A 17,732-nucleotide genomic window follows, 5' to 3' on the forward strand; every position below is an offset into this window, starting at 1 on the left:
TCAGCAAATATCTCCAGTTTTAATGTTTGGATTTTACCACCACCACCACCACCCTGGACAATGAAACTAGACGGGTTAGTCTCTTTATTTAGTCAGTCTTGTTTTCAAGTTCAAACACAATATTATAACACTTCAATGTTTATACTTTAAGTACTAGAGCAGAATGTTTGAACAACAAAACCACTCAAAATTAATCAATATAAAAAAAATTGTTAAACCTAATTTTGCTTTGTTGATACTTTTAATATAAAACCTGAATTTTGACCAACAGTGGTCCTTAAATGGCACTTGTAAAATGGATTTTTTTTTCCTCTTTGTAAAGCTGTCCTACCTTTTTAAAAAATAATCTCAACTACACCTGGCCTAGAAGCTCTAATTATTTTATCCAGTCATCTTCAACAAAGAATGGAACCTTTGAGTATTTTATCTGAAAGATTGGCTGAGTTATTTTTAAAGGTATTTGATACGTTTTTGAATCCCCAAGAATTATTTTAGTGTTCACCAGAACTTTCATGTATACCAATTCCAGAGGAGTCCTGACCTTTTATTTAAAAAAAAAAAATATTTACAAAGAAAAGATCTAAACATTTTAAGTGTAAATTGATATCGACAACATTCAAGAGTTCTGAAAGAATAGCACGGCAAAGCTGCTAACAAAAGTATATAATATACTGTATGACAAAAATCAGCTACTATACTGGAGAGCAAAAACTGTAGTTATCTTTAAAAGAGCACTAAAGGGTGGACATCCTGGAATTCATTACCCAGAGAACCTTCATTTAATATCAGGAAAAAGCAGTTGGAACAACTAAAAACAGAGCTATAAAACAACCATGTTCACACAATACAATAGGGGCAAACATGGCTTCTGTATACAAACACTGTGCCTCAAAAGCTATTAGAATAGGGGAAAATGATAAATATTTTTTGTTTTTCCATAAACACTGAGATATTAAAACACAAATCAATCACAGGGCAAGAGGTAAAACTTTATCATGGCTCAGAAACTGGTCAAGGGACAGAAAAAGTGTCTAAATGGTGAAGGAGGCTAACAGTGGGTATCACTTCATTAAGCTGGAAGTAGCTAGAATATGTTAAAGGTATTGTAAAAATGCTGGCATTATCAAAATATTTGAAAGCTAGGAATTCTAGATCAAAGATTTAAGCAACTGACAAACACTACAGTTCTGTAAAAAAATTTAAAAATTAAGTTCAATTTTACTAAATGAATCAAACATCTGAAAGCAAGCCAATCCATTCTACCATTACTATTTAAAATGTTAACTTTAGATAATAGGACTTACTTTAAACTTTGGTCCTATGCATTAAATATCAACTAGATGAGTCCAATAGGGCAGGCCAATATTTTTCTTTCCTCTCCTTTCTTTTTTATTACAATGTGACAAAGAAGAACTTTTTTAACTCCAGTAAGTACTTCTACTTTTAAAGTGACAAATCAGGAATCCATTGTCTACTTCAGATGTAAGGGAATAAATTCTAACTTACGCACAGACCTCACATATTACTTCTCACGGCAACACTCTACTTAGTGTGAAATTTTAGTTCAGAAGCCAAAAACCAGGCTTGGAATAAAAACTGAGTTACAGCCTTAACCATACAGAGCCTACTAACTCACCATAAAGATGTGGAGAAGGGGTGTAGAATAAAACGGCAAAGTTTTGGGATGACAACATTATTTTGGTTATTCAAGACGGCAGAAGACTGAGGAATTATAAAACAACCGACCAATGCTAGGTAAATGTACAACACTGACAGATGAGATTCAATGAAGATAAAGTACTCATATACATAATAATGGGTTCTAAATTAACTGTAACCACACCAAAAGAAGATCCAGGCAACATTGCAAACAGGATAAAATTGTACAGCATATACGTCTACAAGTTTCCTCACAACAGAAAACCAACCACTAACTGCCAGGAATCAGGAAGAAGTTTCCCCTACAGACAAGTTACTCCATACTTTTCACCACAGAGTTTCTTGTGTGTCCCTCTGATCAATTTATATGGCCACACACAGGCTATAAGACTAGACAGGACATCAGTCTGATCCAAACTGGCAGCTCCTATGTTTCCAGATTAAATAAATCCTGATAAAAATCAGTTTTCCCCATTCCCCATCTATGCCACTTGCAGACAGAACTACAACCTTGATATTCTGTTCCTTCACCTTTCAACTTGGCAGGATATAGAAAGGCAGGTGGCAAAATAATCACCTTTTGCACGATTTCCCTCATATCTCTGCTCCTGCTTTCAATGCTGTACCTCAATGACAATAGCAGCATGCCCACCCCCCAGTTCAAGAGTTACTATATCTTCCACACACATACGCTCCCCAAAACTATCTTTTCTGCATAAAATATTCACCAGCCAACTCTCTCTATAGGTGACATGCTATAGGATAATCAGCCCCCACCCTGAATGGGGCCATACGCAGAATCCAACCCTTCACTTCTTTGCTGCAGTAAGACAGGCAGCCAGGATTTTCACTTTCCACGTACGAGGCACAAGTGGAGTACGTCTCTTGCAATTTGAGTCCAGCAGGTTAAAAATACAAAAGGCCAGGAGTGAAGAATTTTCTAGGCTCAAGAAAAGAGATGGAATCCATTACTTCCATAAATACAGTGACAGACTTTTCTCTTTGTGCAGCAAAGGTGTTTCAGAATTTAGAATACTTATGTTACTAAAAGTACAACTGAAAAAGGGGAAGGAAGAAGCTACCAGAGCCATCATGATCAGATGGCCTCCCAGTGGAAGCCAACAGGAATTCTGCAGAGTATCAATCAGGCTCTTAATTTTTGTTTTAAAAACCTTCTATGGATTTACTGCAGCTCACCTCACCTAAATAAATTTTATTCTCCTACCTGTTCTCTGTTTGTCTAGCACTGGCTGCATCTTTGCCTCTTGGAGGAACAGTCTCACTAGCGTTCATCCAAGAGCAGCTCCTGTTGGCATGAACAGCTTTCATGATCTCTGTCTTAAATCTTCATCTCAGTTCAAGTTTCAGCTGAAGACATAAGTATCTTGGCCTTTCTTTGCCCTTACTGTTTCTCTCTCCCTCTGCTACTTTTTTTTTTTTTAAATTCAGCATAATGTGGTCTGGGATGCAATGTGTTTAAGTCACTATGCTGGACTTGTACATATTGTATCCTAGACCACATTGCTGTTGAATTAAAAAAAAACACAAAAAAAACCCCACTACACATATATGTGAGTACAGTGAAGCGCAGACAACGGAGCACGTGCTCATTTGCCTACCCCTTGGGGAGACCTGTAGGAAGGAGGAACTTGCAGCTGCAATGGAAAGACCCATCACTTGTACATGGTTCTGGAAAAACATCTAGTTTGTGACAAGGACGTAAGTAGTAGTCACTACACAAAATAAAATTGTTATACTGTAGGATAAATTCTTGGTGTCTGTTCTTCAGCATCTCTGAATATCTTCATGCTATTCTTAGCACACCTGTCACCATAGGCCCAATATGTTATCAGGTCATGGCTCGCATGGAGTTCAGACCTGCAGCCCTGGTATTACTAACATTATGCTGTAACTAACAAGCCTAGATAGCCCATGCTTCAGTTTAGTTTATTTGTAAAACTAGCAGCATAGTGTATATTGTGTACAAGATTGACACTGTAGCCATCTAACAAACTTCAGCAAATAGCGACCAAGACTACAGTTATTTACAAATCATGAACATACTTTATATTTTCAGAATTTTCAACTCTAAACTTAAGTAGCTTTACAGTTTACAAGCCTCCCTTTCCCCAGTCTCCTCAAGTTTTCCATTCGTACTCTTAGGGTCATCTACATTTGAGCAGGGAGTTGTGATTCCCAGTTTGTGTAGATGTACTCATGCTAGCTCTTCTCAGACTAGCACCTAAAAATAGCAGTGTGCCCATGGTGGCTCAGGCTATCCACCTGAGCATGTACTCAGGGGTCGGGCAGGATTGTACTCGGACCAGCTAGCCCAAGTGGTCATCTGTGCTTTCATGGACACGCAGCTATTTTTAGGTTCTAGCCATGGATGGCGGGTATAATAGGCCAGGAAAGGCTAACACCTGGGCCATGGTGGTCCTGCCCCTTTCCTGTAGCCCCCACCGTCTGCTGCTGCCTATCTGCGGCAGCTCGCAGTATCCCTCCTCCTTGGGAGTGGGAAAGTGAGGAGGGAACGCAGCAAGCCAGCAGGGGGCGGGAGGGTCTGGCGGGGGGAGTGAGGAGGCTCGGCCATGTGCTGGGGCTGGCCAGGCAGGGAGGTGGGGGTCCCACCAGGTGCGGGGGGTCAAGCGATGCCACCCGGCATGGTCGGCAACTCAGCCTGGTGTGGCTGGGGTGTGTGGAGGTGGCTCAGCCCAGCGTGGCTGGGACCAGACTGGCGCTCGGGGATTGCCAGACGTGGCTGGGGTGGGTAGGCCGGGGCTCCTCCAGTCACAGGGAGGCCCTCAGGGCTCTTCCTGTTACGGGGTGTGTGTGTTTGGGGCTCAGTGGGCGGGGCCTCGGGCAGAAGGGTTGCAGCCAGTGGGCTAGCCTCCCCAAAGCGGGGGTTCACCCACCGCCCATGGCACTAGCTCAAGCAGAGCTAGCATAGGCTACTTGAGCTGGGACTCAATTCTCAGCTCAAATGTAGAAGTACCCTTCGTCTCAAATGTATATAATTCACTTTCTTCAGTTGCTAAAATACGGTATCTACATCCTTCCCTCTTCTATTCAAACTTTTTTCATTTGCAGACCCCTAAAAAATTTCAAATGGAGGTGCAGACACCTTCGAAAATTTGACATTGTTTGAAAAACACTGTTCTATTGTAATGACAACCTTTCGTGGACCCCTTAGACATAGTCTGCAGACCCTCGGGGATACGTGGACCACAGGTTGAAAACCACTGTATTACAGCATTCCCTCATGCAATTTACAAAGCTACTGGCCACTTCAATTTCCAGCTTGACTGTAGACCAATATAAAGTTCCCCCTTCATTAGTACACATCTCAGTATAAAGTAAAAAACATTTTCTCCCACAAACGAACTCCTATATGAAAGAACACAGTTAAATATAATATGAACACCAAGAATTAAATGACAGGTTTCAGAGTAGCAGCGGTGTTAGTCTGTATCTGCAAAAAGAAAAGGAGTACTTGTGGCACCTTAGAGACTAACCAATTTATTTGAGCATAAGCTTTCATGCGCTACAGCTCACTTCATCCAATGAAGTGAGCTGTAGCTCACGAAAGCTTATGCTCAAATAAATTTGTTAGTCTAGTCTCTAAGGTGCCACAAGTACTCCTTTTCTTTTTAAGAATTAAATGTGCCTTCAAAGCATTTTGGAGTACAGTTTTTCTGATGATTTGTGTACTGGCCATTTACTAGTAAGAGCCTTATAATGTACACAGAATGCCATATCCATGACAAACTACATTTCAGCAGAAAGTACTTATTTTCTTGTTTATAACAACCATAACCTCCATGTGAGACATAACTCAGCTGATCACTAATTGCTGGGAAAAGGGCTTTTTATATACCTTAATCCCCCAACTCCCATATTCATTAATTGCCAGGAAATGCCCTTCCCATTGCATCCAACAAAGTGGGTATTCACCCACGAAAGCTGATGCTCCAATACGTCTGTTCGTCTATAAGGTGCCACAGGACTCTTTGCCCCTTCCCATTAGTTGTCCTTAAAACTCTTCTCTCCCTTTACTGCTGTGCTGGAGGGATTAAGGTTTACACAGTGCTTTTAGATTCTTGACTGAAAGGCACTGTAAATGCAAAATACAGAAAGTAATCTTACTACTCCTTAGTTTACCTTAATTTTTAAAATGATGGTGGTAGCAAAGATTAGGGAACCCAGGAGAACCACACACACAAGCAAAAGTTTCAATGCTGGTTGTGTAGGATTGTAAGGAATAAAAATATTGTCTGATGCAGGGGCTGCCTCAAGCCATGATAATACAAATAAGAGATATTTAAAAAGTCTCAGTGAAACAAGGCTAGAGTTCACCATAACATATGGACTCCCCTATTATCAACACCAAGGTCTTCTGTGATTGAATGGCCTGCTGCTTTGTGGGGTAGATATATTAGGGGAGATTTCTGTAGTCTATAAAACTCATATTGCATGTGGTACAATTTTGATATCAATAGCTTATGAAAGATCATCTTTTTCTTTTCTTTCCTCCCTCTGCTTTATATATATTTATGCTGAAGCCTCCCTCTGTTCAAGTTCCTTTCTCACTTTCTTTTGGGAAACAAACGATCACCAGAGAGTCCTGACACCTGGGAATCAACTGGGTGGTCTTAACAACAAATGATAGAAAGATACAGGGATTAATTGCCCTGGTTTAATCCTGAAAGCGTAGGTGAGGCTTGATGAGGAAAGCATTGTCTGGGCTAACCAGGACCAGATAAAAACAGCTCTCCTAAATTTGGGGAGGGTGTAAATCAAATGCTGCAAACTACTGGTGGCCTCCTGAACCGGCTGGGGCAGTTAAGCTTCCTACGCCGACACAGCACACTGGGGGAAAAAACCTGGCTGGGGAACCTGAATGTTGGCTTTGGGATTTTTACCTTTGAAATGTTTTGGCACACATCCTTTTCCAGCTCAGGAGAGCACAAACAAACTTTTATTTCACTCTAGAGACGCAAGAAAGCACTTGTGAATTGTTTTATGAAAGCCAGACCCACCACTCAAGGCATTTCTGCAACATCTTTATAGACCACCCCATCAATAAACATACCCACCTCACAGAGCACTGTACTACTACTATAATAATAATTATAACCACTCAGGGATACTGTAAGAAGTTGCGAAGCCTCTCAGGCCACAGAGTCTGCAGGGAAGTAGGGCTAGTCCCCGAACTGAAATGTAAAGCAAATCCCTCCAGAAAAAACTGTAAACACTGTTTTATTGTTCATACCAAAGAAGTGAGACTTGGCAGAAAAGTTTGCTGCTACTGCCCAGACAGCGAATGAGCAAGTCTTGCTACTGCCTGTGATGGAGAAAGTGAGAATGAGAGCGAGGATGAAGAATGCTGACCTGCATGCAAGTTTGACCCAGGAGAAGCTGACAAGCAGCACCATGGGAACAATTTACATTTCCTCTTCCCTTTACTTCCTGCTATGTCACTAGGCTTCTTCCAAAGACTTCTGTATTACCAACAGCTGTTGCAGAACAACACCTAGGAAGGGAGGAGGGTAATGAACTAGGGACTTTTGAGTTCTTATACTGGCTTTGACTCCCTCAGGCTTGGGCAAACCCATTAAGATCCCTGCCTCAGTTTTCCCATTTGCGCAATAGAAACCCACTCAAAAAGGGTGTTGTAAAAATTAGTGTTTGCAAGACACTTTGAAGATTAAAAGCACTATATAAAACGCGACACATTAACCATACCTTGGAGTATGCTAAACTCCTCTTTGTAGACACTGTATGCTTGCAACAGGGCAGGTTAGACACTTCCACCCTATAACCAGCCTTTGCTAAAACACAACAAATAACCTATCCCCGGTCACAAACAGACTGCAAAATAACCCCACACAATTACATAGCCTTGTCAAGTGGAGAAAAACACCCTGTATAATATCGATTTGCTTTAGGACACAGTGGCAGGAGGCAGGCAGTCGAAGCCAGCCTTTCCCTGAGAACCCATATCCATCCTCTCCTCCAAGCATGGCAATGTAGCTACCCAATTAAACTTCAAAGGACTGAGAGCTCCTTCCCCAAAACGAGGGGAGGGGAGAGACAAGGCTCATGATTATTTTTTAACATGGTAACTGAGTCTGTGGATGAGCATTTCATGCAGCCACGCATACTGAAGCATCTCCTTTCAATGTATCTTCCACAATGTTCAAGGCCTCCCGTCTTCAGCTCGGATACATACATCCTGTTAAGGAGAGGACAGTGACAGGATGGAGGGAGCGCGATAGGCCCCCTTCTTCTGAAGATTCTGCCACCAATTTCCAAGGAGTTTTGGTGTGATTTCCCCATACCCAATGGTGTCGTTACTCTCTGGATACTGCTAACTCTTTCCCACCAGAAATGACTGATCCCCAGGGTTCACACATATTTGAATGGAATGAATCGAAGTGATAAATCAAAAATAATTCACAGAAGTGCAGCTACCTGCAGCCTCTTTGCCTTCCTCTTGTCTAATTACAAAGTAGTCAGCCCACCATGCTATCTTAAATAGTCAATATCTTTTTCAGAAACAAAGTACAAACATTTCCACCAGAGCGCAGCTTAACATAAGTTACCTTGGCCAGATGCGTTACCTCCTTCCTCGGCAATGAAACTAGTTTTCTTTTAAAGTGGGAAACCCAACCCCCCCTTGCCTCTTATCCCTCTCGGACGCATGCATCCTCATGCCCCAGGGGTTTATCACAGGCCAAGGGGAGTCTGCCTGCGCGCCCCCCTTGTTGAAAGGGTGCCAGTAAGCTGAAGGGAAGAAGGGGGAAGGAAGGCTCTGCAGATGCCACCACCATCCAGACCCAAGTTCAAGTCCAGGGGAGTCTGAGAAGGAGAGACTCTGGGCAGGTGAACTGGAGGGGGGGAGGAAGGGGGGAAGGGGTCAGGGAATCCCTGTGTAAGGGAGCTGGAGCTCCTGAACTGGGGGGGAGGAGACTCGGGTCTGGAAGCCGAGGAAGTAGAGAGGAGCCATGCAGGGCCCCCCGGGTGCGGTGCGGGGGGAAGGGGGGTCTGAGGGCGGGGGTGCCGGCCCCCCGGGTGCGGTGCGGGGGGAAGGGGGGTCTGAGGGCGGGGGTGCCGGCCCCCCGGGTGCGGTGCGGGGGGAAAGGGGGGTCTGAGGGCGGGGGTGCCGGCCCCCCGGGGGCGGTGCGGGGGGAAGGGGGGTCTGAGGGAAGGAGACGCCCCGGCGTGGGTGGGGGGCGGTGCTGAGGGCGGGGGGTTATTACTCACGGGGGCCGGCTCTGTCCTGTCCCGGCGCGGGCCCCGGGGAGCTCAGCAGCAGCACGGGCAGGGCGCCGCCGCCGCCGCCACCGCCGGGGGGGCTCCACACGCTCTGCGGCGGCAGCAGCCCGGGCGGCGCGGCGCCTCGATGGCCCGGATAGAGCAGGAAATAGGGGGGGGACTCGGGGGGCGCCGCCGCCGCTTCCCCGTCCGCGGCCTCCAGCCCCCCGGCCGAGGGGCTGCGCTCAGCCCGCTGCTCCATGGTCGGGGGCCGCGCCGCGCCGGCTCCGTCCGGGCAACTTTCCCCGCCGAGCTGGGTCCGCCGCCGCGAGCCCGCCTCCGCCATGGACACCGGCCCCGCCCCGGAACGGCCGGCCCCGCCCGCCAGCGGGGACCGTCCGCCTGGAGACCCCGCCCCCCAGCTCACCTCACCCAACCCCCCACCCCCGGGGGGGGTCAACCCCAGCCCCCCCCTTCTGAGGGGGTTAAATCTGCCGCTTGCCACTCTCCCGTACAACCTCCCCGCCGTGCAGGGGTTAATTAAACCTTTACAGCCCCACCCCTGCCTCCTCTAGGCACCCCACTGCCCCCGAGCCGGGATTGGACCCTCACCAATACCTACCGTGCCCACAACCACCCCAGCGCCTGAGGCTGTTAACTATTAACCCCCCCCCACACACACACACACACACAGAGTCCCCTCTGTGCACCCCAACCCCTGCGGGGTTCAACTCTAAGGGGGGTTCACCTTCCCATAGCCCCAGCACATTCAGCCCCTGAAGGTGTCTGAACCCCCCCCCCTCCCACAGTTAGAAAGTCTCTCCTGGGGGGTTCCAGCCCCACTGATCCCTCTGCACGTTTGCTCACTCACTCCGTGTCCAGTGTCTCTCCCTCACCCTTTGGTGCCGTGAAGATCCAGGTTTCTCGCTTGCCTGTATTTTTCCCTTTCTATCCTTCAATGTCTTCATTGTGTGTTTTAATTCTGTAAGTCTGGGGTTTGGGGGTTTTTTTTGGAGGGGGGGGGAAGAGGGCAATTTGTCCAAGTTGCTCTGTTAAACAAAGTTGTACTGCACATACTAAGTAGTATTAATTAACAAGTATACATAGATCTTATTTTATAGTTAGAAGCTCTCCATTCTTCTTTCAAATATGATTTCCAGCATAGTTATTTTAGTTTACTAGAGCAGAATGTATCAGGTGCTATTTTCCTCCAAAATATGTACATTTGTAAAATGACTCTAGAAGAGTTTGCTGTACCTCTCTGTCTGTCAATACATTAATGTCCTTACATGGCCCTCATCACTGTAGTATATGACACCCTGTGTCTGATAGCTATTTTGTCTTTGCTTCTCCATTTTTCTTGGCCGATACATAATATTGAATAATACTTTATAGATAATGCACTGATATAGCACTTTTTGTTTTCTGAGCACATTATAAATACTAATTTCCTTCCTAAAACAATGTCAAACATTCAAATTACAACAGTAGAATTATAAACATGGAAACTTTTGCACTGCCTGTATTTTCAAACCAGGGGACTAAACTACTATTTGTGCAGGTTGTCCTTAATCATATGAGGCGTTTTCCCCCTTTGTGAGGAATGAGTAAACTGTGCAGATTTAGGCCTCAGTTTATTTTCTTTCATACATTATTTACTAATACTGGTTTCTCTTAAGGACTAATATCAAGAGGTATTGTTGACCAAGTTTTTACCTTTGTCAATATCATCTATAATACTACATAAATATTAAGAATTACTTTCAAAACTTCAGTGACATGGCAGGTTTAACTTTAACTGCTGCCTAAGTTATTTGAATTTCCAATTTCTCTATTCCAACTAAAAGCTAATTGATTGTTTACATTTTCAATCAACTAACAAACAGTGCCTAATATAAGTAAATATAACAGTGCCTAATATAAATAAGATGAGAACAGAAACAGAGTAATACAAACATGCAATTCCAAAAGACAAAACAGTCTTCAGCTGTAGGTCACTATTATGGATTGTTTGAGAAGGAGAAGCTTCCAATATAATCTAATAAGATGTATTTTCTATTTTTCAAAACATCCATACCAAACAAAACTATTTTATTCTACAGTGTTTCATAAGTTTGTTGCAGGCTACATAAATAGTATTTTGTTAAAGTAGATTTATGGAAGTTGGCGTGCAAAATTTTGCAGTGGCTTACACGCTGTGCCATCCGACTAAAGTAATTGAACCTCACAGGTTTTACAGCAGATTCAGATGCTGCATGTTTACAGAAGACACAAGTCGTACCTTACCACAAGAACAAATACAAAAGGGTTTTGCAGTTGAGAGGCAATCTAGGCTCTATTCTGTACAACAGATTTTCTGTACAACTAGGGCAAGGCATTTAACCTCTGCTTCAGCTTCTCCATTTCTTCCCTACTTCAGAAGGGAAAACTGAAGATTTGCTAATATTTGTAAAGCCCTTTGAAATCAACAGGTGCAGGGGGTGAAGTGTCACTGCAGAATTTGCCTGCACCTCAGGACATTTGCCTGTAAATAAAGATTAATGACCCAGATTCCTGTATGTTCTAGTAGCAGTGGTGATTTTGAACATGAATCACTACTGCTTCACTACATAAATATCTCAAATATTATTGACCCCCAAACCGATTTACCCACCACAGTATGGCCATTACTGTCTAACAGACAAAAATATATTCAATGAGGGGGAAAGGAAAGGCTTTTTATATTTAAAACCCTTCACACACTTGCAAAGCAATGAAGAATAAGGAGCACACATCTTTTCAGAGGGGTTCACAGAATTTTTTTCCCTGCCTTGTTTTGTTAGTTTCTTTTTTCCCCTCTAGATTTTCCTTTTCACATCATATTCATTTTCCCATTCCCTTACATTTTACCCTGCTTCTCATTAACTTCTCCCTACTACTTGTTCCCCATCTCTCTCCTCAAGAAAGGATTTTCTGCAGTGCCTACTTTCTTCTCTCTCCAATGCCCAAATTTTAATCAGTACCAACGCATGACAAAAAAACTAATACCAACTTCCCTTTCCTTTTTCCTGTTAAAAGGACATGGCCGAACACTCACTGCTTGCTGGCGGAACAGCAATTTAAAAGAAAACATTGTCATTTCATGTGTACCGTAGTGTGTCATCCCAAAACAAAGGTTAACATATATAAGAAGGAAAGGATAATCTTGTGATTAAGTGTTCAATCCTGCAAGGTGCTATCGTCTACTCCTAATGACTTCCACAGGAGTGGAAGACACTCAGCACCTTGTTGGATCAGACCTTATATGGGAAGATCTACATTCTATTTCTGTCATAGACATCCTTATGCAACTATAGGAAAGTCAAAGCTGCTTTGTGCTTCAATTTCCTAGCTGCAAAATGGGAATGTTTATATATACTCCTCCATTACAGGAGTGTAGTGAGGCTTTCTTTATTTGGCATTTTCAGATCCTTGGATAGAAGTGCAAAGTTATGTTATTTTTATTATTTAAGACAAATAACTAGCTCACATATTAATCAGAGAATTCTAGCTGTAAAAGATGGGTATGAAAAGTTTTTATTAAGGTTTTCAGAGGTGGAATAAATTTTGGTGCTGATTTTAGGGTTCCCACTTTTCACCAACTTAATTCATTTTTCTTGAATCTTGCAAGACTAATTCACAGGCTCTGAAAAATATCCTGTCTACAATCTTTCTTTGCATCATGTCGCAACATCATGTCATACTGCAGTGTAATATTTTCTCCCACAGGACAAAATTGCAGAAGTGGCAACTCATTCCTGGAGACTAATTTTTTTCTAGTGCTGCCACTAATTATTTGCTACCCCAGTATGGTAGAGTTTTCTATGGGTTTTGTCAGTGACAGGAAGAGTAAAGCAGTGTAACTGATATTTTGTTTCTATTAGAAGTTCCATAGAAAGGAGAGAAGATGCAATGCACTTGTATGGTTTTAGGTACCTGCAGGTTTACTTTTACTGCCCTACACTTTTGATTTAGAATGGTCTGTTGGGTTTCTACCCTCCATTTTATTGTTTGTTCACACATCCAAATGTTGATGCTGTCTGGATGACTACAGAATGACTACCAGGCAAATAGACTGGATGTTGTGAGTGATGGGTGTGGATGTTTACAAGGAGATTTAATTCTATCTAGGTAGACCGGTCTGTATATTTCTCTTGCTCGCTCTGTCTCAGCAATGGGGAATGTATGCTCAGGAACCAAGGTCACATATACAAAAATAAAGCCAACCACAATAGGTGCTGGTCTCTTTTGTGTCTGAAGTTACCAGAATCTTTGGTGTCCTGTCCCTCTTGCTAGAAGGTGGTATCTACAGGTCTTCTTAGTGTTTTTCAAATACATATTTTTGTAAAAAGGTTAAAAAAAAAAATTCTGGTGAGTCATGCAGCTTCAAGTGTGTAACTCCTGAACATAAAGGAGGAATAGAACCTGCAAGTGGTCTGGTCCAGCTTACTCGTAGAAATTATAGCTGAATGGGAAGACATATTAAAGCCCCCCCCCAGGAACCTCATCATCAAAAATTTTGTTTGCTGAACAGGAAGGGAGTAGACAGTAAGGCAAGGGCTTTGCAAAATTTGCCGTTAGTTTACAGAAGTTCCCTGCTGTGTTTCATAGCTCTAGCATGGCCATTTGATCAACCTTTTCTCTGCCTCTCCAACTCCTTCCTAAGCAGTGCATCCTGCCCACCACTAAGCTGAAGTTCTTTGTGGCAGAGCTATAATGTCATGTAACAATGGTAATTTAGATGTGTCATTTTTTTTTCTGAGAACAAGGAACTTTGTTAGAATAAGGAAAACATTATCCATAAACCCACTCTGCCTCTCTTTGTCACTGTATAGCCTTTCCCTAATTTCTTCCCAAGCTTCCCTCCTGGCTCAGAGGTAATTTCAGCACATCCAGTGACAATCCCACAGGGGTCCCCGTGACTGAATCCGTCACACACACATCCTCTCTTATGAGGTCTTTAGAATCATTTACCATCAGTATTATCAGTAGCCTGTTAGAAGTGTTTTTTAGTTCCACTTAGAGACATAATTACATTACTGGCCTTGTAGTGTTCAGTAGTCCTTCCTTATTCAATATATTTAAAAGCCCCTATTAAAAAATCATTTCATCTTTCAAAAATGAAGACTATCTAGGCTCTGAATTAGCAAACTGTAAATAAGATCCCAAGAGATTTCATTTTCAGGTTGAACAGGTTGGCACTACTTTCAAGTCTACAAGATTATGTGCACCATCTACTGTCTGGACTGCGATATAATGTTTCCCAAAAGACTAAAGGTACAAGCTAAAGTCAGTATGCTAAATTAATGTTGGCTTAAGTTATAAGTCTACAATTTCTAGAGGCAAGGCAAGGAAATTTTTGATATTGAAAAAGGGAGAAATGCATCACCAGTTTCCATAAGTCTTCTTGTTGTCAAAGGTCCATCAATTTTATACATTAACACAAAGCATTCTGCATACTTTGATTGCCCTACGGTTTTGCACATTAATTTGCTAGCTCTGTATGTTCTACACCTTTAAGGATGTGAATGGTATCAGGGTGGATAAAAATCAATGATTTTTTTAATTTAAATCGGATTTTTTTGATAAAATGTTTTTTGAGGAAAAAACCTATCAAAACAGAGTTTTAATTAAGATACATTATAGCTCAAAGATATCTCATCATGGAATAGGGATTATAAATTCTAATTCTATAGTATGAGACAATATATTCATGTAATGTTTAAGAAAAGTTTTGTAAATGAGTTCCAATGGTTCATGGATTAGGGACCCAATTTTATGGGGTTCCACAGGCTTCTGTACAGTATAGATTATTTAGGTTAATCTTTCTATCTACCCAATGGGACTCAGTACTCAGTCTATAAGATACCATCAGAGATGCTTGTTCTCAAACTGTGGATTTGTGTCTCCAGAGGTAACATGCTTGTTAACAGCAAAAATGTTTTAAAATAAAGAAATAATATAGAGAGGTGAGAAATAACAGACCTCAACTCTATTGTCCCTCTGCAAATTTGTGTATGCAGAGTCAATCCCTTACCTCTCTCTAAAAGTGCAAAGTTTCAAAAAAGTTCAATGAATAGAAGATTGTTGGGGGTGGAATAGATCTGGACAAGGAGAAGTCTGGAGATAAATGTGAGAAGCGAGAGACATATGCTTGTTTTGTTAAAATATTATATGTTTGCTGTTGAAGAAAAAAATCCAGAATACTTAACGTTGTTTTACTTAAATAAAACAATTTAAGTGTCTGTCTGGTGATGTTCTCCTCCTAATACAGCATGGCAAGAAATCCTCCAAATATTAATGATTAACCTGTTGATTTGGAGATAGTTCACCTCCCACTGACTTCATAAATATCTGCTTCAATTACCTTTGGTAAATGAAATAATCAAACAATCATTCATTTTCTGATATAGCTGTAAAACTAATCTGAAAAGTTTTCAAAATAAATCACTGTTTAAAAATGTATAGTGTGTACCTTCTAAAAATGAAACCTACATCTATCACTGAGTTGTGAAGGATATGTATTGTTATAACAACTAACAAGAATGCACGTTTATGTAGAAAACCATGATTAAATTGACCTTCCTGACTAGTGATTTAAATCAAATCCACCCTGAATGGTAATATGAAAATCATCTTTACAGGAAATGAGCATTTCAGTTAGTGGCCATCCGAGTAATAAGATCATTTTGTGTTTTCAAAATTTTTACACACTGGTATAATCACCCAGTTGGGCTGAGGTTTTGATATTCCCTTCCCTATCCCCCACCCCCACTCTTTCCCCCCAAAAGAACATAGGCCTATTTAAAAAAAATCACCTATAACTGAGGTCTTTCCAGCTGTGCAGCTAATGTATTGAAAAAATACCAGTGTGAAATGCACAATGATTTTTTTGGCTTTATCATGCTCTCGGCACACTTAGTAAATAAAGATAATAGTTATTAAGGAGCACTACACTCCCTCCATGTTTAAGGCTAAACCCGGGTTCCCATCACAAGCCTGATTTACACCTGTTTTTAAGATGAGCAACACTAAATAAGGAAGACATTTTTATGTCTGCTACAAGAGCAAAGGACTTCAAATTGCTACTGTTGACACTAACCCTATTCTTATTCAATCCCACTGGCAGTGATGCTACAAGGACTGAGTGAGTGTACAGCCCAAGCATTTGCCATTCATATGCAGACAGGTTTTACAATGTACAACCACATTACAGAAGGCATAGTTCAGAGCCAGAATACCTTCAAGGATGAGATTTTCAGAAGTGCTGTTTGGCCCATTTCTTCTTCCACTGAAGTCAATGGCCAACAGTAAAATGTCCAGTGATTTCAACTGCAGCAGAGTTAGGCCGCCACTGAGCACTTTTCAAAAAACCCATTCTATAAAACGTGTAATAAATGCATCTTTCATAATAAAAACCAGAGTTGAAGAAACCTGTTGGCTCACCAATCCACTACTATTTGGGATTTTTACACAAGACTCTTTTCAATGGAAATTTGGTAAATTGTTTGTGTATGGACTGTACCGGCAGAAAACATGCATAGGCTCACAAATAATCATTCCAGGACCTGAGGGATCCCTTGCTTCATTCCTACACCTACCTGCAGTCCTCCCTCTTTCTCTGAGATGTTGCTGCAGCATGGACCCCAATTTCACAGAGAAGCCGGAGATGTGAAAATCGCCCCCACAGCTGCCAGCCACTATTGCTCCCTGGCCCTCTGGAGTAGTCTGCATTGGCTCACCTCCCGCTTCTAAGGTGCCACTGCTCAGTGGCCAGATCGAACTCAAGTTCTCTCTGTCACACCCACTACTAAAACACAAAAATACTAGTTTGTTACCAAGGTCAAATTAATTACAGGCTCTATTCAGAATGCTGCTATGTGGTATGAATGGTATTTGTATGGTGTAAACATGTATTCCTGTGCTGCATTTAATCAGCCAAACCATTTGCAGGGGCAAACAGGTGCAGCACCACTGAAGTCAATGAAGTTACATGGATTTACCCTGAGGATCTGTCCCTGTGTATCCACATATTGAGATAAATTCTGTCTTTAGAATCACACTGCATAGCTCCAATTTCGGCAGTAATTTACGTGACTAGTACACAAGCTGAAATTAATCTCCTTTCATATGTTCCCGTCTGACTATATTTCTGCTATGCTTGTTTTCCCACCCATTTTTTTTCCTTTCATAAAAGCTATGTACATTACTCTGGGGGGGAAACATGACTGGTCACTAGCAGCAGATGGCACCTAACTTCTGAACTTGTTCCTCTAGGAAAAAGCAATTAGACTGAGCTGAACTCAAACATACAAATTTAATATAAAGAGAAAGTGTCATCTCTGCAGTAGTATTACATAACCAAAGACTATGCCAATGAGTGTGAAAAACAGAACTGCATCACTGACATGTTACCATTGTGCAGCATTGCTGTACAGCAGCTGGTTGCCTCCCTACATTCCAGAGGGAACTACACATTTCAGTGATGCTGTATATACCATTTATGGAGTGCTCATAAATTTAGATTATTGTTAACCTGTCACAGCCTAAAAGTCAGAATATTGATTTAGTTATGATGCACTTTCAAATCTTGGATTCCCCACGGAGATTGTCACAAGGCTACTAATTACAATAGCGGTTTTGTAATGTGGCCATATGTCCACTAATCCACTCATTTCACATAAACCACTGGACAGATTATAATGACTTTCATACACTGCTAACCTAGGACAAAAATCAAGCCAGACTTGCCATCCTGAGACATGAGCACCCAAAACTAGATTTGTATATGTTCAGCA

At 42.0% G+C, this 17,732-nt stretch overlaps 1 protein-coding gene across 7 annotated transcripts in view; it reads right to left on the minus strand.

The window, feature by feature from the left end:
* Positions 1–9,283, minus strand: part of RUFY3 (RUN and FYVE domain containing 3) — a 79,417-nt gene extending 70,134 nt beyond the window's left edge. For all 7 annotated transcript variants that reach the window (XM_043544721.1, XM_037896695.2, XM_037896692.2 and 4 more), the window contains exon 1: positions 8,926–9,283. In XM_043544721.1, the coding sequence (XP_043400656.1) occupies positions 8,926–9,262 (337 nt within the window). In that variant the 5' untranslated portion in view covers positions 9,263–9,283. The remainder of the gene's footprint in view (positions 1–8,925) is intronic.
* Between the last annotated feature and the right edge of the window lie 8,449 nt (positions 9,284–17,732).

Source organism: Chelonia mydas, chromosome 4 (assembly GCF_015237465.2).
Source record: "Chelonia mydas isolate rCheMyd1 chromosome 4, rCheMyd1.pri.v2, whole genome shotgun sequence".
NCBI lineage: Eukaryota > Metazoa > Chordata > Testudines > Cheloniidae > Chelonia > Chelonia mydas.